Genomic DNA, 23,889 nt, shown 5'->3' with positions numbered 1-23,889 from the left:
TCAGTTCAGCGGCTTATCCCTCCCTTTAGGATTCGCCACTGGTATTTTTTAACTAGCTGTCTTCTCTGTTCTCTATACTTCACACCTCTACTCTTTGCTTGCAATGAGCAACACTCAATGGAATTTTAAATTGATGAACATGAAAAAGAGACTAAGGGTCTTTTAAAAAAGTAAACTTGATTGTAATATACAAGGTAGAATGGAAAACCTAAGGATAAGTTTTAACTTACTCTACTCACCTTTCTACTGGGATCATAATGCTACATATCTACATGTATTTCTACTGGCATCGTAATGCTACATGTTCTGGCAATTGCCAGAAGTACATTTAAAAGTACATTATTTACTTTATAGTATCTCATGCTTTGAATGAATATCACCCCAAAAATTTCAGAGCATGAAACTTTGTTTGGAAATTCCACTATATCATAGCCATTAAGAAAATACACTCAGACTAAATCTAAAATAATATCCAATAAGTCTGTTGACAGCATTTGCAATACCCCGACTTTAGCATTGGTCATCATGTAAAATATCTTTTATAAAAGATCCAAATAATGCAGAACTATTTAGAATAAATGATAAAACACCCTATTTGCTGTCAGATAACCCAAAGTGAACACTACCAATAGTCTGAGCTTTCCTTTCTTCTTTCCTTTCTTAGTCTTTGCTTTTACACACATACACACACAAGCTTTTAAAACATAAATGGCACTCTCGCACATATAGGTTTACAAAAGCAACTGTTTAGTTAACTATAGTTTCTCTGATTTGCTTTAAAAAAAAAGAAAAATGGATCCTTAAATTCATTACCAGTTATTGTACTCAAACTGTGAGACTAAAACTATTCAAATTCATAAAAAAATTTTATGTAGTCTTATGGTAAGCACAATTTATGTAAAGATAATTTATTTTAAATTATGTTTTGGGGAGGAGGTGTGTCTCTTTTGTTTGCTTTTGTTTCAAAAAAACTAAATTCAAAAACTGTCATTAGGTCATTAATTTGTCTTAGACAGATGGCAGTGTGTAATTCATATTTTGGGGGTTTAAAAGCAGCAGACTCACAGAAAATATCTCGTATTTCTTTTTCTAGTTCTCAATTATGTTCAAACAAAATCTATCACCACTTTTAAACATTTTGCATTCAGCAACCTATTCAGCAATATATTCAAAGCTACATCAGAATCAGTGTTTTTAAGTATTTATAATTTTAAGCAGTACCTAGAAATGATTAGATACTATCTACTTATTAGCAATACCTAAAAAATTCTTAAATGCCCAAATTTTAAGCTCTAAGTGATATATGGATGATGTAAACAATCATTTCTAGCAAAAATAAGTGAACCTACTTCAATCAGGAATTAAACATAAACCTTCAATCCTAAAAGGTATATAAATGCTACTTCTCTAATAAAAAAGGTAACAAATGTATTGAAAACAAGCAATATACCTCAGACCATCTAGATATCAAAGGTATTGACATAAGTTTGCCTAAAAGACTTGAAAGATATGTGTTATAAAAGAAATATATTTTCATATGTAAATATTACTTGCTAAAATGTTTGTTTTGAACAACAAAAACAAGTCTCTTCATGAAAATGACCATTATGGAGAATGTTTTTTATAGTCACAAAAAACAATAATAAAAATTCCTCTTTAGAATTCTCCCAGAAATTCAACAGAAACAGCAGTTTCCCAGCACTTCAAAATACGGCCAAGCCCTGCATACTGATGTCTCAGTAAGTAGTAGGTAAAGTTGACACCATCAGGTGTAAGGAGAGCTACAGCTTCCATGATAATAAGAGAGCAATGACAAAAATGTCAAAGGTGTAGACACCCAGAATGTTAATTTATTAGAACGTGACTTTACACTGATTAATTATATGCTCCTCAAAATATCTGGAGAGCATAAGAAAAGTTAATTGAAGCATTCCATTTTGTACATGCAGTTTTAAATAAGTGATAGAGAACTGATTCTAAAATTATAAGAATGTGGCTTGAAATCTGTAAACTCTAAATATGCCATATAAAGATACTGTAATGAAGATGATGAAGATGACTATAAAATATTCATGGAAACATTTACACTAACTTGGATTCTACTGAATATGAATAATGGTGGTGGTTTAGCGCTAAGTCGTGTCCAACTCTTGTGATCCTATGGACTGTAGCCTGCCAGGTTCCTCTGTCCATAGGATTCTCCAGGTAAGAATACTGGAGTGGGATGCCATTTCCTTCTCCAGGGGATCTTCCCAACTTAGGAATCAAACTCAGGTCTCCTGAACTGCAGACAGATTCTTTACCAACTGAGCTAAGAGAGAAGCCCGAATATGAATAATATAAAACTTAAAAGATGTTTAGAACCTTGAAGATCAGTTTGGATCTGATCTGAAGATTACAAAATCATTTTGAAACTGAGACATGGTATAAATACATATCCTAACAAAGAAAATAACAAGATGGAATTTCAGAATTATTTCAACATATAAGAAATCAACTTTCCAAATTTCCTCAAACAGATCAGAAACACATTATTTAAATACATCTATGCAATATGCTAATCACAAGTAGTTCCTAAATTCAACAAAAAATTACTGGACTCCTACAATGACCCACTATGATACTGGGAATAAAGAATATTGGGTTAGCCAAAAGGATTGCTTAGATTTTTCCGTAGCATCTTAAGGAAAAAGCCTAATGAACTTTTTGGCCAACCCACAGATAAGAAACTGCCATTTTCTGCCGAGATTCACATCTGGAAAATCTCTAATTAACTTCTTTATAATCAATGTACAGCCCCAAAATAAAGCTGTGTGCTTTGAAAAAATATTCTTAAATTCACACTCAGTAATTAAGACAAGCTTCCCTATTAACTAACCCAAAATACTATAATTTTCTATAAAATCTCATTTGCTGTGGTTGAACTATTTCCAAGATTTCATGAAACTAGTGTGATGTTTATTTCTCCTGACCTATAAACTAGAAGCTCTCCAAGACCCCAGCTTATATAAGATGTCTTTCTCAGGTAGCAGTACTACTATCTTCATCTAAAACTGAAAGTGAAAGTGAAATCATTCAGTAGTGTCCGAGTCTTTGTGACCCCATGGACTATAGTCTACCAGGCTCCTCTGTACATGGGATTTTCCAGTCAAGAATACTGGAGTGGGTTGCCATTTCCTTCTCCAGGAGATCTTCCCAACCCAGGGTTTGAACCCAGGTCTCCCGCATTATAGGCAGACACTTTACCATCTGAGCCACCAGGGAAGTCCTATCTTCATTTAAGGCAGATATTAAAACCTCTTAAATGGCTGACCACATCACACATCAACATTTCTGTAAATGGAAGTTTGAATTTATGGTAATAGTAGTTGGGATATCCTTTATAGTATTATAAGATTGCTTTCATAGAGTTAGGCTGTAAAATTAACATTTAACAAGCCTAAAGCAGAAATGTAAAATGTACACTAAAGAAAATGAATGGGTCCTAGGCTAGCAAGAATTGGTTATAACCTGATTATACGTATAAGTTAAAAACTCAATCTGGAGGATTTAGCCAAGGAAGCCAAGAAAAAAAAAAGACTCAAAAGTATTTTTGCTCAGCCTATATCTAGGGAACGGAGAAGGCAATGGCAGCCCACTCCAGTACTCTTGCCTGGAAAGTCCCATGGACAGAGGAGCCTGGTAGGCTGCAGTCCATGGGGTCACTAAGAGTCGGACACGACTGGGCAACTTCACTTTTGCTTTTCACTTTCATGCACTGAAGGCAATGGCACCCCACTCCAGTATTCTTGCTTGGAGAATCCCAGAGACAGAGGAGCCTGGTGGGCTACTGTCTATGGGGTCGCACAGAGTCGGACACGACTGAAGCGACTTAGCAGCAGTAGCAGTATCTAGGGAATCTAAATTTATGTCCATTTAGGGAAGAAGGAACTACACAGAAGACTTCAACCATAATGATCAAAATGGCAATGCTATCTCTACTGTGAAGCTGAATGTATTAGACTCTCTTAGTCTGATGGCATTAAACGCTTGAATAATGTAACTGACTCCCCGTGTTTGGATTACTTGATAACCAAATGACTTTTGTTGCTTTACCCATATAAGTCAGTTCACAAGAAAAAAATGATTTGGTTAAGTCAAATCAAGATCCTACATCAGTTGGAGGTTTATTTTATTTTTAATGAAAATACGGACATAAATTGGCATTTCAATTTGAAACATAAACTTTGTAAACTTGTTTAATGTTAGTCAACCATGAGATATGGGATCACTCTACGTGTGCCACTAATCAAGTTTTGAAACTTACAAGGCTGAGAACCAAATACTAGATTATAAAAAAAAATTTCTTGAGGAAATGGTCTCTACTGGGAATTTATTTTAGAAGCTCGCTGTATTTTCGCCTTTGTTTCATTGTGCATCTTTAGATTTATACACTTTTGAAGAATTCTCAGGCGTAAAAGGTGAGAAGCAGTTTATTTACCGACAATATAAATCATGGTGAGCACATCACACTTATTTGGTTCTAAATGCAAGAGGATCATTAATATCACAAATAAAATATGAATTCATTTGGACCTTGAAAGATAACATCCTCCTCTAAAAAGATCCCTAACTTATTTTTTGACGCCCGAGCATCAGCAGTGCATTACACAAAAAAACATTAATAAAGGTTTGTTGGATCAACAACTGAAAGACAAAAATGTCTCTATAGCGAGTTCTGAATCTCTGTATAAAGGAAATCTCAGATGAAGTTCTTTTCATCATCAACATTCACTTGAATTTTCATGATGTCTTGGGTAATTAGAGCTTACATTTCTAAGATAGAGTGCTATAATATATATTTTGAGGTAACAGATTAAGATGTATTCTATACCACACTTTCCCCCCTACATTCTTTTATCCCAAGAGGCACAGTATCATAAACTTTAAAACAATTTTATACCAAATGATTTTCAAATGATATATATCATGTTGCATATTTATCACAAAGTTTTCAAAAAGGCAAAATCATGAAATTCTTTAGCTAGTAACATAGCAGAACTGGCTAGTACTTTTTAACAAATCTTTCCTCTTGTTTTAAACTATATATTTATAGATGAGAAAGAAGTTACAGAATAAAGACAAACCATTACAGTGGAGGACTTGGAGTATATGGTGTACATTAGCCTTATGATATTTTAAAATATGTAACCATCAAAGTTATGATATTACATATACCACAAAATTTGAAGTTGAAAGGCTAGCGTGTTTTGCTTAAAAATCAGTCAGTCACAACTTCTGTGTGCGTGCATGCTCCGTCACTCAGCCGTGTCCAACTTTTTGCAACCCCAAGAACTGTAGCCTACCATGTTCCTTTGTCCATGGAATTTTCCAGGCAAGAATACTGGGGTGGGTTTCCATTTTCCTCCTCCAGGGAATCTTCCCAGCCCAGGGATTAAACCCGTGTTTCCTGCATTGGCAGGTGGATTCTTCACCACTTTATCACTTGGGAAGCCCTTAGTCCAACTTCAGACACTAGCATAAAAGGACTCCATTAAGCAAAAAGAGTTTATTAAAACCTGTGCTCATGTGTTTCAATATAGAATTTTGATTTTATGGGGGTAGTTGGGAAAATATGGTCAATGATGAAATGTTGAGAATTACTTAGGGAAGAATTTTTTTAAGAAATACTAAACTATTGTTAACGTAATACAGGAGGAGAAGTAACAAAATCACAAGCTAACATGTTAGATTTTGCTAATTAGGAAAATTCACACTTAGTTTAATCTATCCTCCTGCCTGATTGCTAGCCTCTCCCAAATTCCCCAGGTGCGTCAAACACTCTGTATGCAAGATTAAACTAAACTAAATCTTATCCTGGAAACCTGCTTCATTATTTTCTATCTTCTCTGATGGAACCTACTCCATCTATCCAATAATCTAGAGATCATCATCATGAAATTTCTCCTCTCCTTAAGACTTCTATCCAAGTCCTGTCCACTTTAAGCTATTATTTCCCAAATCCTTCTATTCCTTATTATATGCACTACCACTAGCTCTCATGACTTTTCATTCTATCACTGCAGAAGCCTGTTAAAGAAGTCCCTGCCTCTGGACTGGTTCCCATCTACAACATTTTTACTCCTGTTATAGCTGGTATGATTCATGTCAATAAGAAGACTGAAGTCATCAGCTGTGTTTAAATCTTGTGCTCCCTTGAAAATGAAATCCAAGTTTTCTCTTATATAAGATACTGAATTATCTTGCCCTGATTAATTCTCCAGAGTCATCTCAGGCTTCAGATTCCAAGATTCCAACTTTACACTCCACAGATACCAATCTGCTTTATTTCCCAGAACATAATCATATTATTTCTCAGCTCCCATTGTGGGTTCATTGGTGAACAAGCCTTCTGCTTCTCTCCTAAATCCTATTCATTTAATAAGTCAGCTTAAAGAGCCTCTCCCTCCAAGAAGTCTTCCCAAATCAGTACCACTCCACCACTCCTTGCTCTCCATAATAATAAGAACACTGAGCTTATCACAGAACACTGCCTTGTTTAGGCATCTCTTTAAATTAAGAGTATGAGCTCCAGGAGGACAAGAATAGCATATCATTCACCTCTGAATCTACCCTACAGTGCTGACACATAAAAGACTGCCTACAAATATTTGTCAAATTAATCAGCTAGAACAATATAGCAAAGTGTCAAATGCCTATAAGTGATAATTGTATTTTAAGTTGATCTCAAATTTAAAACACCTAAACTATTACCCTCAAAATGCACAATTAACAACAATCTGGCCTACAGCTTGATCAGGTATCATCAAATGAGAATTTATGGTTCTACCACAAGAAACAAATGAGGTGAAATTTCAGATACAGATTTTCAAAGAAAAAAAACTGATTCTAGATATGGCTAGGTTACTCTATTAAGAGGACTTTTTCTATTCTTAATAACTGGTGTCTTTACAGTACTGAAGCCCAATAAAAAAAAAAAATTCTGCCATACAGACAAACTCTACTTCATTCTAATCCAAATCCTCACAGATCCTTTAAATAACAGAGGGTTTTTTTTCCTGCCAGTTTTACCCTAAATTATTAGAAATGCCTATTTCCGTTCCATGGACCTCTGTAGTAAAATGGAAACAGCAAAAGACCTGAATTTCAAACAAAGATAGATTTGAAAAAAAGCTTTCTTATGAATCATGGACTGGTGCAAAAGTAATGTGCCTGCTCTGAGTGTTAGAGCAGTGATTATTTATTAGGTGTTAGCATGTGCCAGGAAGTGTGCTAAGCATTTTGTATATATTGCCTCATTTAAACCTCACAACAGTCCATTGAGGATTGTTTATCCCCATGCTACAGGAAACTGGAGCTCAGAGATGTGAAGTAAGATGACTGAGATCACACAGCAAATCAGTGGCAAAGCAAGAATTCTAACAAGGCTGTGTATAACTCCAAAGCCCACATTTTTAACCACCTGCAATCGATTACTTCTAAACCTCAGTTTTCAGTATTATAAAGTGTAGTATCCTCACAGAGCTGTTGTGGAGAATAAGTGAAATAAGAGGGATGTACTTAGTATATAGCACTAGGCATCCTATATATACTCAATAAATTATAGTCCTCTTCTCTTTCTCACTCCAGTGCGATTAAGCATTTATAATAAGGAAAAATAGTTCCTAAATACTCTTTATCTATTTCAACAGAGATTCCTGAGCCTGATTAATTCATAAAATGAAACTACTACCAGATCACTAAGTATAAAATATACTTACATCTGTTCATATAAACAGATATAAAGGAAAAACGCAAAGAAAAACAACACAGTCTACCTCATTTTAGGACTGTCACACAGCTACTAATCTTTTAGAACATTATAAAATCAAAATATATTGATATTCAAAGTAAGGAGAGAAGAGCATGGGACCCAGAGATCTGAATTCCTGACAGCTTAAAGGAAGAGTCCCAAAATGTCCCTAACCAATCATGTTACACTGTTTTCAGTGTATTTTCATTGGAGAAGACAAATTTAGACAAAGATAGAGGCAATAAACAACACTTCTACAGTGAGCTATTTTGTTTCTCCAAGACAGACATTTATTCTTATTTCAAAGCAGACTTAAAAGATGGGGAGGAGGCAGAATGAGAAGCAAAGGGAAAAAAAACACACAGCAATTTTGCTGTTAATTCCCTGCTCATATATACTTCCTTTAGTTCCTTTCTTTTTTTCTCTCTTCTGGTACATGGCCATGACACCACTGATAGCTATAAAGAAATCAAGTCAAACTTTTAAAAAATATTTCCTAACAAGTAAAAACTAAATGTAAGGTATGTTGCGTATATATACACAAAACTAAGTACTACAATTGAAAAACAGAATGAGCTTTTTATATCAAGTCCATCTGGTGTTATATTAGGGTGTGTCCTGTGGAAGTCCAACCAAGGGTGACTGCCAAGCTAAGCTACAGAAGACAACTCAGAAAGCTGGTGAGTCTCAAGATACAAGCCATATTTTTAAAAGTGCATTAGACCATCTGCTTAACAAGATTATCTGTTATCACTCCACCCTCATAATGACCCTATTCTACTCCTGTAATACTGTTTTTGTCACTAAAACATGGTCAGTTGTGGACATGGAGGGCACCCTGAGATAATGACATTTTACAGGTATCAGTGATATAACTAACCCACAAGGTAGTAGCAGTGTCCCAATCCTGACAACTTCATCCTTTTCCTAAGGAACCTTCGAAGACAACTGATTTCTTCAAGCCTCCATTTCCACACAGGAAAAATAGAAACCATAGTATACTTACACTTCACAAGGTTCTAAAAATGGAAACCAGCTAAGAAAAAAAAAAAAAAATGAATGTGAAGCACTCCAAAAAGAATAAACTAGATTCGCTGACCTGATTATTGGTAAGAGTCTTGTAAAACTAGAATTACTACTTCTTCCAATTCCATACATGCCACTTGGCCATCAAACTGATAAACGGTATTGACTGCAAAGTGGATCCATGTAAAGGTTTTAAAGTAATAGGAAAAAAATTTGTGTTACAACTCACTTTCACACCATTAGCTATCTCCAAGGAAAATTTATTTACTGGCATTATAAAAGTAGACAATGATAAGGAAACTAGGATTAATTACAATTTTTTGAACCTTGAAACCCTTCCAAAATACTCAGCAGCAGTTACAGAATAATCTGAAACCAATACGGAAACAAGTATATAAGAATTGGAAATGAGCTAACCCAGAGACAGAAAGAATCACAAAATAAAGTCTCATCCGATGGGCCGAAATACAATATGGATTATTTTTATATTGTTCTGTCTGAGTTGTCTGTCTCAGATTCTTAACTTCCAGATTCTATTTTTAAAATCACTTAACACTGTATATTTCCAGTAGCCATCAAGGCACAGACTGTCATCCCTGACACAGGAGACTGTCAGCAGACTCAATATGTACACTAATGATCTCAGGCAACAATGCCCATCTTCTTATCAAAGAGATCCTCATCTAGAAGAAAAAGTCCAAATTTCTCTAAGAAAATTCACTCGAAAACATAGGAAGTAGTCATTACAAAATGTTAAGTTCATGAATACCTCTCACATCTTTTTAAGATTATCTTACATGCTGAATTTTAAAACCAAAGACTGTCAGGCATTATACATTTTTAGTTCTCTCCCAAGTCACCGATGCTATCTTCTAGCACTGTCAGATAATGATAGCTGCTGTCATTACTTTTTACACAATAGCTGGCAGCAAGTTGCACAGGTACCCTTCATCTTAGAACAGTCGTCAAATAACCCAAACAAACGACTATGACCTCAGAATACAACTGACCACTTTCCTACAGTGAAAATAAGTGGGTTCTCACATGGCAGTGTTACTTTACTGCTAGGACGTTAGTTATCTCATAAAAATCAAAGATACTATTTCTCTTATTTTTTTAAACTGTTTTAAAATAACTTTTCACCTCTTACACATGTACTCCTGTCCCCGCCTTACTGCTACAGAGCCTATCTTATTCTATCTATAAAAGTTTTCACATTTACTTTCAGCTCTAATACTTTCAATCAAAATTGCAATTCTGTTTCTGGAAGTCACAGCCCTTTAGGAAGACTATTTGAAGATATTAAAGAAATGCGGAAAATAAATAAGATCTTTTCCTAGAATAAAGTCAGCAATGCATATAAAGAGATTTAGGTAAACTAGTGATCTCGGCCACACAAGTGATTTGCCAAGTCGCAAATGTACAAATCATTATCCCAAGTCACAGAAAAACATCCGAGTGACCAACTACAGGTTTCTTATTCTAATTAACAGACAAGAGTCCCTCTCTAGTGCTATTTGCTTTGCCAATCTAAAATGCTGATATTCTCCTAGATCTAAAAGAGAGGAAAAATGGGTATCTTCTCCATCTAACACCTAAGTGGGTAACCTAGATACTGTAAATAGAGGCTATGTAAAGGCTGCAACAGACAGCTCTGAAGTGAGAGCCAAAATATTTAACCTGCAACTCTTTGGAAAAGAAGATGAAAACACATGTAGCTTAGCCAAAAACTCTACTAAGATGGAATTGCCACAGGCTAGTAAGTTAAAAAAAAGAAGAAACAAAACCTCTTTACCAAACATAATTTTACTGTTGTTGAGTGAGAAAAACTCAAATGTCAAAAGCACCGTTCTTATTTGTCCAAACTGATCATGTCTACAACTCTGCAATGTTTATTCAAAATAAATGAGTGAACTGCCTTTTAGAAAGGATTACTTCAAAACCAAAATCAGATTCACAAATAAAGGATCTAATTAACCAATTAACAAGCATTTTCCTGCTGATATTCTGGTGGTGGCTCAGGGATAACAAAGTCTGATTACCTATTATTACCTACCCCTTATCCTCAACGTTTCTAAAGACAATATAAGCTAAATATTAAGCTAACAGAAACTGCATATCAATCTATCTTTATGCTTTAGGAAATTAAATGAAAATTATCTGAAAAATAAAAATCTATATTGCCAAGGACCTAGTCACATTAAATGTTAAAATGTAAAAATTATACTCCCTATATTGCAATAGTATGTAACTTTTATCAAATAGTCAACTAGCAAAAAAAATTAATGCTACAAGATCCATTACAAGAGATTAGCACTATAATTTAATATGCATTCCCTTACTATTAATTTTTCTTCCTATGTGATAAAGGAATTTCAGTGATTGCTTCTAGAATGAAATCTTCCTAGGAAGTAATTCCCATTAATAGAAACAAAGAAAACTTTTAAAAAAGTAAAGCAAGTTCATACAGCTCAAACTTTCAAGTCAATAGCTAGAGTCGCTTAAAGATAACAAACTGCAAAATGTATTTACCGGTACTCTATATACTGTTGCTTATAATTCAGAAGGCTTAACTACCTATGAAGCTTGTAACTTTACAACAAACTCAAGTTTTGAAAGCTATAAGAGGGAAGTGGAAAGAAAAATTTGTTATCTCAAGATAATCAGAATCAACATATTAAGAATATGCTTATAATTCATCATATGATTCAGTTTTCTTGTTATTAAATCTTCTTTAAAAAGAAAAGAAAATGGCTTTCCTTCACATGTCACCCAAATAGAAAGCTTTTAAATTAAATTGCATTTAGATGGAAGTCAGATATCCTTTCTATATAAGAATATAACACATATCAGAAATAAAAGGGAAACAGATTTCAAATTAAGTTTAAGTAGGAGTAAAAAAGCATGTGCTCTTGACAACTTATGAAACATCATAATTAAGAGAAAACCAAATCCTTAATAAAGGATTTATCTTCTGTCACTGACAGCATGCAAGTTGCTTTTTTATTACACAAAAACAATGTTTGCTATATCTTGATATAAAGAATGACTCTTTATCAAAAAAAGTAGCCAAAACTATTCCAGCAAGTTCAAAATATCCTTCCAAATTTTCTCAGTTCTTTTCTGACAGCCTAAAACAAAATGCTTTCACTTTGTCAGAGAAATGGATGTAAATGAGTTTTACAAATTTTCAGTCACATATTACTTCCAGTGCTTTGGAGGAGAAACTTTCATGTTTTCTTAAAAAAGCAACTAACACTACGATTCTACCACTAATGTATTAGCTTTGTGCCAAGGCAATAGAAGATAACTTTTTCCTTTTTTTTTTTTTTTACTATGAAGTAACATGTTTCCATATTTTTTTCACTCAACAACAAAAAAATATATCATCATAAACCTGGCAAAACAAAAGAATAACCAGCAAAGCCTAACATTTCTTACCTGATACAGGTAAGCACCAGCTCCCAAATGCCACCTTGGGATAGTTCAGACTAGTAAGGAGGCTCATGTTTTATGATATCAAAATGAACAGGAATAAATCTGTGTTGTTCTTTCTTTAGCAAAATCTATAGCAGCAGCTACACCACAATGTGAGTGGACCCTACAGACCTAAGAAATTCAAGTCTATCACTAGAGAAACAGGAAAAAAAATTATAAAATGAAGACTTACTGCTTGTCATGTGACTTGGTGAGGCATGCTGTCCATTGGGTGTGCTTGAGGTGAGGTCAATTGCCATATTGGAGTGCTCCCTTTCAGGTGAAAGCTCATTGTCACCTGTTTTCACAAAATAAAATATTTTGGTCTCTATTCACTGCCACCTAAAATCTAATTACCAACTTTGTAATCATATATGCAAAAGCATGCATAGTCTTGAAATTTTAATGAAATACATTTTTTCCTCAAAAAATTATAAGGAAAAGTTATTTAGAAATATATAATAAATGAATGAAATGATGAAAAGCCACAGCCAACACACAATAAAACATTTACAAAATTTCACTACCACATACATCTTAATTGTAAAATAAGGACAAATGGAGTAGTTCATTTCTAAAGTATCTTCTATTTGAAAAAAATTTTCCTTTAACATCTAACTTAATCATTAAGCACCCGGTATTTTTAATAAGTATTTTCAAAACGTTGGCCAGAGAGTTGGATGTTTGAGACTTTGCTAAAAAAAAAAAAGTCAACTTAAGTGAGCTAATTCTCTTTCATATCATGTGTCTGAAAAATTAGATTACAGAGTACTAAATATTTAGTACATGCCATATTAGTAGACATATATGTAACCTAACCTAGTCTAAACTTAAGTGAAAAAAATCAAGTAGGAAAGTTTTGATCTGCTAAACTATTACTGACTTAAATAATAGCCTTAATATGGCAAGTAGGTATCTATAGTTCCTTCTTATTTCACTTTCCTGCTATTTTCTCAAACTCATTTACAAGGTGAAACTGTGAACAGGCAGTAAGAGTATACAATTTTTGATAAAAATTTCCAATTCAGAAGTTAAAATACAGGTAACAAACATGCTTTTATTTACCAATAACAGATGAATGAAAACGAATACTTACACGTTATATAGCCATCAATAGCCTCTGTTTCCATAGTCAACGTGCAGTGCTGCAACACAAAAGATTATACCCTTAACGCAAGGATTCCTTTCAGTTTCTGCCATTAAATGCTTAACTTATTTGAAGCTCCAAGCAGTTAGCCCACGTTGCTGCGGCTGCAACCTGTGCCCAAGAAACATACTATGGTGTACTGCATGTGCTCATTTGCAAGTCACTGAACTCTTTCTGCAAATGATCTGATTCCTGCTGGAGATAGGATAGGAAAGATAAGTGTGCTGTGAGATGGGCTGTATCAAGAAAGTAATGACTCTTTTCATCAGAATTTACTCCGTTTAGAGGAAAAAAAAGAGGAAGGGGATACACCTCAAATGTGCCCACTTTAGCTGGGACTGAAGTATTTTACCATTCACTACTTCCTACAATCAAGCTGCAGTCTGAGGACTTTCCGAGTATACAGATAGCTCTATTCACAATTGTTGCAAGTTGGTTCATCATGTTCTAAGGGAGGGGGGGAGGACAAACAAACAGAGGAAAAACAAAACAAAACAACACAACTTCGTGCCCAAGTACGTCTGGAAGGTTTCTGCAGCAGTTACCCAACTGCCAGGCTTGTATTGACATTTTAGCCAGCCCCAAGTTCTGTGTGAGCACCTGTTCAATATAACCTTAATTTACTGCCAGACCATGGTTGGCTACTAATGCCGAGCCTACTTAATACATTCCAATTTGAAAAAATTCATACACTTTTTGCTGTGGGGAAGGGGATCACTTTCGTAAAGTTTGGGGAATTATTTTCATGCACCAATGACACAAAACAAGAACTTACTTCTCAGAAACAAAAATAAATTGTATGAGATGACACCCCCTAGCTTTGATTCCACATAATGAAAAGATCGATAAGCTAACTGTATTCTTTGAAGAAAAAAGTTTAAAGAATTGACATGTCCTGAGATGATTTTTACTTTTTTTTTTTTTTCCTTTGGCCCTGGTCCTTTTTGCCTTTAGTTTCAAAAAACTCTCACTGCACCAGCAGCTAAATTATTCACAATGAGCCATTTCTGTATTGATCGCCAAGTATATTTAGCCCTGGCTCCTGGAATTTCTCCATTACTTACTGGAAAACAGGCAGCTTCACTTCTTGTCTCCAAAACCACTTCCCTTCTCCCTCCCCTCCCCTTCTTCACCACCACCCTCCCTACCAACCACCCCCCCCCAAAAAAAAAACTTTTCTTCTTTATGGAATAATCAGATCAAATTCCCAACTCAGTCACTACACAGCACTTAAATTTCAACCTGCTGTACTGTTACCAAATTCTTTCAAATTATGATTACATAAGGCTTTAAAGAAAGGCATCCATAAAGTTTAAAAGGGGAGCAGTTTCTTCGGATATTTTACAAATGAGTTTATCTCTTTAAAAAATGTACACATTTAACACACACATATTAAGAAAGAAACGTCAGGGAGAAGCGAAAGAAGTCTGCCCCATCAATGAAAAGATTATTAACCCTCAGAGAAGGAAAGAAAGAAAAGGAGAAAGAAAAACGAAATGTACATACAAAAGAAATTGTCCTTTGATTAAAAAAGATTCATCACCATTTCCAGCTCTGTCGGGAGATCTCAGCTTCTTCTAACCCCTCAAAGAGGAGGTGACAATGTCGTGCTGAAGATAAACGGAGAGAGAAAGAAAGAAGTTTTTTGTGTTTCCCCCTTCTCTCTTTGCCTCCCTTGCCCCTTCCAAGCCAAGCCCCCTGCAGAGTTCAAGGCGAGGAGGAAGGAAAAGCACTTTACAGGTGGGTCATTCCGAGCCCAAATCCAGCAAACAGATCGGCTGATAAACAAAACCAAGAAATGAGAGAGAAGGAACACCCCCCTTCTCCTCCACCACCACCTCCTCCTCCTTCACCCCTCCCCCTCGTCCCTTTGGGATGGTCTAGTAGGAAAAGTCACTCAGGAATGGCACCACGTACTTTCAGGAAAGAGGAAAAAAAAAAAAGAGAGAGAGAGAGAGGTCAGTCAGTGCTACAGCAATGCGATTAACAAGAAGAGAAAAAACTTGATCCACCGGTTCCTTAAGAATCGACCAAAAGCTAAGACAAGAAAACTGAAAGAAGGGGAGGGGGGGTGGATAGGGGAGGGACAGTCAGGGGGAACCCAGCAAAGAACCTAGGCCAACTTCACAGGACTGTTTTTCGCCCTTAGCAAAACAGTAATAATAAATTAAATCTTAAGTCCATCTCTTTTGCCCACACCAGAACCTGTCAAAGTGATTTAACTGCTGCCTTTTTACGTGTCATACCAGCTTGTTGTTGTTGTTTAATTCCAACAGGATTTGGATATTCCCTTATACCTGGGATAGATACACAGCTGCAATTTATTCCAAGCTACCCCACCTTTCTTGGAATTCAAGTTAAAACAAAGCAAAACAAGTCCAAATCCATGACAGCTATAGAGATGAGAACTGATTAATCGATTAACATCCCAGAAACAGATTACAAGCAGGGGACGATAAATTAAGGCAGAAGACATTATCTTCAACCCGATTCCCTGAGCGTCCTTTACAGAAATCATTAGCCTAATCATAACCACAATGCATCCCTCCCAGAGAAAAAATATATATAGTATCTATATCTTATTATTACTGGTTAACAGCAACAAGTCATTTGATCACATCACGGTGCAAAACGAGATGCTATATAATTACACTTAACTTTGAAAACACTCCCCCCACCTTGCAAATCAGATACACATATTATATATAATCTATGAATCAGAAGACAAAACAAGAGCTGTTCTTCACCACGCAAAAGCCAAGCGGAGATTTACCTCAGCAGTGCATGCAGTAAAATAATCCCATCACCCTTTTGTTTGTGTTTACTGTTAGTGTGTCCTCTCTCTTTCTTTCTTTCCTGTGCCTAACGTGTGTTTGTGCACTGCAGTTGGTGGTGGAAACTAAGGCAGTGGATCTGTAGCTAAGGGTAATCCTGTTTTTACTTCCTCCATCTTCAGCGAGAAGCAGGGTTAGCCCGGGACAGCTGGTCAAACCCCGAGAAACCGATCCGCCGGAGCCAGAGCACATCTCCCCCGCCGGCCGGGCTCGCGCAGACGCCCGCGGGCGGAGGGCGGGCTGGCGGCGGGCGGCGGGGCTCCGGGCGCGGGCGGACGTGCGCGCGCGCGCGTGTGTGCGGGGCCGGGGCGCTTGTGTCTGTGTGTGTGTGTGTATGTGTGTGTGTGTGTGCGCGGGCTGGCGAGGCGCGTGTGCGCGTCTCTGAGCGCTGGGCCGCTCGGCGCGCTCGGCAATCGATTACAGGACAAGTGCTGCCCCGGCGGCTCCGCGACGCGCTCCCTCCCTCGCGCCCACCCGCGCGCCGGGCCGCGTCGCCCCTGGCCGGGCGCCCCCGGACGGCGGACCCCGCCCCCCAAGCCGGGGCCGTGTCGGGGGCGGGGGGACCAGGTAACCCGCGGCCGAGAGTGCCCCGGCAGCCTCCCCCATCCACTCCTCCCCGAGTCGTAATAGATCTCACGTTTTCTGCCGGCTCGAAAGGAAGAATTGCAGCGACCAGGGGAGGTTCATTTCGGCCTCGTGAAGTTTTCTTTCAAACTGGGATTTGTGGTGCGGCCGGGCGAAGGGCGCGGGACCGAGATCTAGGCGCGCAACGCGGAGCTCTGGGCTTGGCGTCCTGGCCGGAGTCTGGGTTTGCGCGTGGACCCACCCACTCAGCTTCGCAATAAACTGCGGTGCGATTTCAGAAACCGGCGCCCGACCGACCCGGACTCGGAGCAGGAGAGGGGTCCTGGGGAATGGATTGAGCAGGAAAGTCAGGTCTGAGATGCAGGTCAACTATTACTATTTTGAAAGTGCTTTACAGTGCAAGTTTAAAATTAGAGTCTCTACTTGCTTTTTCTCCCCCGGGCTTGTGGCACATCCACCACAGTCAAAGGAATGAACGGGTGAGGGTCTAAAAAGTTGTTAGGAGTAAAGTGTTGTCTCTCAGTGTCATCAGTTAGCTATAGCGCAGCTTTTGTATTTGGGAAGAACTTCTGTGAATCGTCATGAGAAGAAAAAAACAAAAACCAAAAACGTTCTTTCTACAAACAGTCGCGTGTAGCATCTTTCTTGACCACAGTTGCAAAAAGAGGGAATAGAGATTTCTATAATTAAAGGGAAAAGGAAAATGAAAGGAGCTGAAAATACTGAACTGTGTAGTCTGGGTGGCTTAAGTTTGAAAACACGTGAAATTTTCAGCACTGCCAAACAGCATTTCTGAGAAACCATATCACAGATTGTGTAGAAAATCAATGCTGAAAGAGTAGGAGCAGGCGCTGTACTCCTACCCCTTTGAAGAATCCCAGAAATAGTTGCTGAGGTGTTTTTTTTTTTTTTCTCTCTGCTGAGGGAAGAGAAATGATACATTGAAAATAAAATCGTCAACTGTTTCTTAAGCATCACTCTGTATATCTGGGAAATTTTGGATAATGTCTTTAGATTCGGAGACTGGGAAGGAATTTTTTTCATATTGATACACACTAAATCATGGACATCCTGTGACTTGTATAAACTTTATTTAATATTTTTAATGAATTACTTTTTTAAAGTTTACTTCATGTGTTGGATTTATTAAACAGCTGTACCAAGAAGCTTATTTTTTAGATCATGGGAAATGGTGGTTGGTGCTGTGCTGCAAACAAGATTAAACAGTTTTCATTGGTGAGCAAATTATTTGGGCTCAGGCTAACAACAACTTTTTAAGACGATTTTAAGAACAGCTGTGAGTTATGTGATGGTAAAGCAGGTTTTTAGTTTTTTTTTTAACCTGTCAATTATCTAAATGAAAGTGATTTTCCTAAAGTTATTTGGGAAAGACCATAGAACTCCACAAATCATTCTAATCATCCAAATAGATAGCAAAAATTTTAATCTTAAATTATCATACAAGATTGAAATGTTCATAATATATAAAATTCCCAGTATACAAAGGGTAACATAAATTTCTAGACTAACCCGAAGTATTGAAAGTTGTGGAGGTCCTTAGAAAAGATGAATTAAATAAAACATGTTCAGAATTAAGATGAAGTGTCTGGATAGTTTAAGCAGTTTAATTCTGTAGTAGAAGTGGATTCGTTGTGAAGTTCTAAGGAGTCATCTTCAAGTTCCCCAAAGCCACCACAGCTGATACAGTCTTTGCCCCTGGCTCATTAGAGCTTAATTTAGCTCCCTTGAAAGCCTATCCTTCTCCTGAGTTACTTTCATTGGCTTCCTAATCACCAGAGGCACGCTCTCTCCCTCTAGTGGCTAAGTATTCAGACACTTGACATTTGATGGCCCTGTCTCCCCAAGGATGGGGGATTTGGGTAGGAGGCAGTGATTCCCAAATTTTAAAATGGCAAAGATCTCATGGTCACTTGTGAGAATTAGATCATTTGGGGACACTTCCCTCTTAACATCCGATGTTCCTTTCTCATTTGAAGATCATGGTATATCAAACTCATGCCAAAGAAGTCAAGATTATGTTTACATACAAAGACTAGGGTTCCTTTCCAGTCAAATAATCCTGGCTCTGAAACTCAACAATTCCACTTTGGGAAGGAAAAGAAAAAAAGTGAAGTCTCTCAGTCATGTCCTACTCTTTGTGACTCCCATGGACTGTAGCCTGCCAGGCTCCTCCATCCATGGAATTTTCCAGACAAGGATACTGGAGTGGGTTGCCATTTCCTTCTCCAGGGACTGAAACCTTTGTATAAACTAGAAATTCCCTTTGTTCACAGTTTTTCTCAACATTGTTTGTGTAGGTCAAAGGATATCTGTATTTCCAGCCTTTGCCATAACTGCACACATTTTTAAAGTACGTTTATAGTTATACTTTGCACAAAAATGTATCCTAAGAAAGTACAGTAGTATGTTCATTGGCTACTATATCCGGTTGGATAAATTTTCACTTTGGGGGTGGGTTGAGGAGGTAGGGAGAAAACGTACCCCACCCCCACCATTTTTCATATAGCTAGTTCTTTGTCCTCCCTTCTATCCCATCCTTTGAAACTCCCTCCAGACACTGATCCCTGTCTTACACTGGCATATTTCTTTCATTATACATTGTGTAAATGTTACTCATTTGTTGAGTTTTTAAAAGAAAATCTCTGCCTCCGCCTCCCGCTAGAATGTCATCTTTTTAAGGACAGAGATTATGTCTGTCCTGCTAACTGTTGTTTTCTCAGAATTAGCACAGGATTTGACAGGAGTTAGTACTCAGTAATTATTAAATGGATGAATATGGAGCTAGCTCCATACTTACCTAGCTTCCATGTGTTAATCTGTTTTTAAGGGCCAAAAAGTACACAAGGTCAAAAATACACTCTAATTCCATAAATAATTTGATCAATTCTTGGCTCATAAGTCATGTTACAAATAACGTTAACAGGTCGACTCTGTCTTATGACCCATGTGAAGAATGTGGATACCTTAGTAGATAATATGAAGTTTTACATGTATGAATAGTAAAATTGGTTAAAATAATTTTGAGTAAAATACATTTATGTGACTTCTCTGTTTCATAAATTATTTCATGTTAATACCTGATAGTTCATAAACCAAGCTATCAAAGAATGCAACAGATTTAATTCTATGATTACTAAGTACAGTTAGCAAAGAACATTTTTAAAAGGCAGAGTGGATTAAGGGTGGTTACATCATGAGGTATTGATATTGTTCTCTTCAGAGAATTTATTTTGTCTGTTTTAGATTTAAAAGTCCTAGTACCCTTTAAAAGAATTAGAATAAAAGTTCGTTTTTGTTTATTCAAGCAATTAACTTTATGTTTTTAAGTTTGGGTTTTATTTTTAGCAGAGGGAAGAAAGGGACAATTTGAAACAGTGCAATACTTTCCTAAGATCAAAGAAGACATTTTTGGAAACCGATTATATACTGATTTTTTTTGTTTAGTTGGTTTTATTGTGGTAGATATAGAACATAATCAACCAGAGAAGGTGCCCTAAAATTATTTGAATTCCTGAAAAAGTTAAGTTTGCCAGGCACACATAGGCACAGTGTTTTAAATCTGATTGCTTGTTTTATTTTGTCAGGTGGTGGTGTACTCTTTGAAGTGTTGTTCTCTTTTTAAGCAGGATATGGAACAATGGTCTCACTTTCTCCTGTCGACCTAGATTGGCACTAAGAAGAAGCAAGGAAGCCGTAAATGGAACCATAGTTTCAAAGAAAACATCCTAAGATCAAATCCATTTCATAAGCAATGTGTGTTAATGTCTTCCAACTTTGCCTCTGTGACTACAATGATGGTCTGGGGTCTGTCCTGCTGGCATGTGAGTCCCACATAGTAGGGGTCTTCTCATTCCATTCACCTTGAACAGTAGTTTCTTTCAACAATTCTTGAGAGTGTCACTTTGCAGTTTGATAAGGCTCTTGTGCAAATACCCATGTCCCTAGAAAAGGTAACATTATGACTTAAATTCACAGTCCAGTAGAATATCAGATTTCTTCTAGAAAGCACATTTTGATGTAGAGCAGGTGATAAGCTATCTCTATCCCAAATGAGAATTATAAATCGTGGGAGTTAAACTAAGACCAAAGGGATAAGACAGGAGAGGTTTCTGGGGAAAAGAAAATGAAAGTATACATTTCTAAATATGTCATTAAAAACTTCCATAATTGCTTTAAAATGTAGATGTGTTCAGGATTTGAAGAAATGAGTACCATCAGTGCAAAAAATGAAGGAACTTTGGACAAGTGCAGATAGATGACGCTTGTAAAACAATTCCAACAGGCATGGGGAAGAAGATTCTTCTAGCAAGTCATGAAATTATCGAACAAAGAAAGTATATTGAGGTTATTGGAAACCTCCAATTAAAATATTAGTACAAGGAAATAAAAAGATGATTCAAATTTTGAAGACACAGCTCATGAATGGAGGATAACAGTAAAAGGAGAATACATTGTCTCATGAGTATTAGTTTCGATACAGAATAATAAACACTCTCTGAGTGTAAGAGGAAAATCAAAAGTGATCATTTAACTTTGGAATTGGAAGGTGAACGTAGGGCCAACTAGCCTAGAGATCTATAGCATCAATAGTTGGATTCTGCTGGAGATATTCACAGTCTAAAGCAAACTGATGGCAGGTTGAATCTCAAGAGAAATATTTGGTAGTCAAACCATTGCCAGTAAGCATATGATCCTTATTTTTTTAATACTGTGAAAAGCTCACAGAATTATATGCCTGGTGTTTGTGAGAAGCCTCAGCTCTTCGTAAAATTGTTTCACGGTCTAGCAAAGTTTAATCACAGGTTTAAATAATCCTGTATGTGTGTGTGCATGCTCAGTTCTGTTCGACTCTTTGTGACCCATGGAACTGTGGCCTGCCAGGCTCCTCTGTCCATGGAATTTTCCAGGCAAGAATACTAGACTGGGTTGCCATTTCCTCCTCTAGGGTACCTTCCTGACCCAGGGGTTGAACCCAACTCTCAGGTCTTCCACATTGGTAGGCAGATTCTTTACCACTGAGTTACCTGGGAACCCTCCAAACAATCCTGTATCGATGGAAGAAAGTAGAACTCATTAGCAACAGAAAGTGTAGGAAAGAATCCAGGGATTCAACCTTCCTCTTTTTATAGCCAGATAGTGGCAACCTAGGGAATTAAGAGCCTTACAGGGATAGGTATCGGAAGCCGTTTCCTCCCCGATGAATCTGAAAGAGGGCTTGAGGTATGGAAGGAGGGAACTGAATCAAAGTCACTCTCAGGTAATAAAGTCAAATGTCAAAATCTAGTTTTCATGGCTTGTGGTTTAGAGAAAGGTTAGCTCAAAATAGAGGCTAGTTTGGCATTCTAAAATGTCCCAAGACATGAAATATGAAGATGAGAATAGCACCATCAGAATCTCTCCCTCAGCAGCTCTACTCAAGCTTCATAAAGGTACAGAAAATTTGACGTCATGGTGAGGTGCTAGACACCAGGGAAAGTCCCACTTAGTAGACTAAGGATATCATCAAATGTCCTATAACCATATTCCAGAAACTGTATCTTTCAAGTGTACTATTTTTGAGAAATAAATGTTCATGCAGAATTTACAGCACTTTATTTTTTATTATATTTTTTATTCTACCTTGTTCTGCTGCTGCTGCTGCTAAGTTGCTTCAGTCATGTCCAACTCTGTGCAACCCCATAGACGGCAGCCCACCAGGCTCCCCTGTCCCTGGGATTCTCCAGGCAAGAACACTGGAGTGGGCTGCCATTTCCTTCTCCAATGCATGAAAGTGAAAAGTGAAAGTGAAGTCGCTCGGTTGTGCCCGACTCATAAGCGACCCCATGGACCACAGCCCACCAGGCTCCTCCGTCCATGGAATTTTACAGGCAAGAGGACTGGAGTGGGGTGCCATTGCCTTCTCTGCTACCTTGTTCTAGACTGATTTAAAGTGACTTATAAGGATATATATTTATTTATATAATTGCATGTGCTCAGTTGCTCAATCATGTCTGACTCTTTGCAGCTCCCATGGACTGTAACTTACCAGGCTCCTCTGTCCATGGAATTTTCCAAGCAAAAATACTGGAGTAGGTTGCCATTTCCTTCTTTAGGGGATCTTCCCAAACCAGGGAATGAACCCACGTCTCTTGCGTTGCCTGTTTTGGCAAGTGGATTCTTTAACAATAACACCATATATTTACATTTATATAATTAGTAAATTATATATAGTATTATATTTACATATATATATTAAATTTAGAGGTGCAAGAAGAAAATAAAACATGTGAAAACATAAAGTGAGAATAGTACTAAAGCTACATATAATTCCCATGTAAACATTTCCTTAAGTCAGGCCAGAAAATGTGTAGCTTTCTAGCAGCCAACTCAAAAACAAAACTAAACAGCAAACAAGGTACTCAGGTACATTTTTCATGACACCTGTGATAAAAACTGAGCAATTATTCAGCAACAATATAATTATTTGTGGTTCTAATAAAAAGAATATAATATAATGCAGTACTTTAAATTGATAATTCAACTAATCTCAACAAAATTGGGGTACCACTGGGACTAAGAAAGCCATAGGTATTGTTGTCACTATAAGCATTTATTTTATGCCAAGCATCATAAGCCCCACAGTCAGAGGGGTAATACTGGCCGCATATTTCTTATGAAGAAATTGAAGCTTGGAGACATTATTATCTAGGCCAGAGCCCTACAATGTCAGAGCTGGACTTAAAAATGTATTTTAAGTTCTAGAAACTGCATGGTAATTACCAGTATGCTATTCTGTCTTCTTAATGACTAAATATATTTATTAATCATACAAGCCTGTTGCTGTAGTTAAATCCAGCCCATTTAATAACCCACTGTCTGACACTGAAACATTTGAAAGGAAGACTGAATGTCTACGATGTTCTTAGGAGGTTATTCAAATGTGGTGCCAGCATGGAATTCTACCAAAACCAGTGCCTAGTTGTGTGTGAAACAGAACTTATTTGATATCTAATACTTTAGCATCAGAT

The 23,889-nt window shown here is 37.0% G+C and overlaps 1 protein-coding gene across 6 annotated transcripts in view; it reads right to left on the bottom strand.

The window, feature by feature from the left end:
* The window catches only part of IKZF2 (IKAROS family zinc finger 2), a 184,331-nt gene extending 161,875 nt beyond the window's left edge, over positions 1-22,456 (bottom strand). The window contains exons 1-4 of one of the 6 annotated variants that reach the window (XM_040228578.1): positions 16,216-16,432; positions 14,949-15,052; positions 13,392-13,440; positions 12,489-12,593 (exon numbers count right to left, since the gene is read on the bottom strand). In XM_040228578.1, the coding sequence (XP_040084512.1) occupies positions 12,489-12,593; positions 13,392-13,425 (139 nt within the window). In that variant the 5' untranslated portion in view covers positions 13,426-13,440; positions 14,949-15,052; positions 16,216-16,432. Of the gene's footprint in view, positions 1-12,488; positions 12,594-13,391; positions 13,441-14,948; positions 15,391-16,215; positions 16,433-16,913 lie in introns of those variants that run through there. The other 5 variants (XM_040228575.1, XM_040228580.1, XM_040228579.1 and 2 more) reach the window with 5 other exon arrangements.
* Positions 22,457-23,889: the final 1,433 nt, after the last annotated feature.

The sequence above is a fragment of the Oryx dammah genome, unplaced genomic scaffold (genome assembly GCF_014754425.2).
Source record: "Oryx dammah isolate SB20612 unplaced genomic scaffold, SCBI_Odam_1.1 HiC_scaffold_27, whole genome shotgun sequence".
NCBI lineage: Eukaryota > Metazoa > Chordata > Mammalia > Artiodactyla > Bovidae > Oryx > Oryx dammah.
The sequence above is the reverse complement of the archived record's forward strand: the minus strand, read 5'-3'. Positions and strand labels throughout refer to the sequence as shown.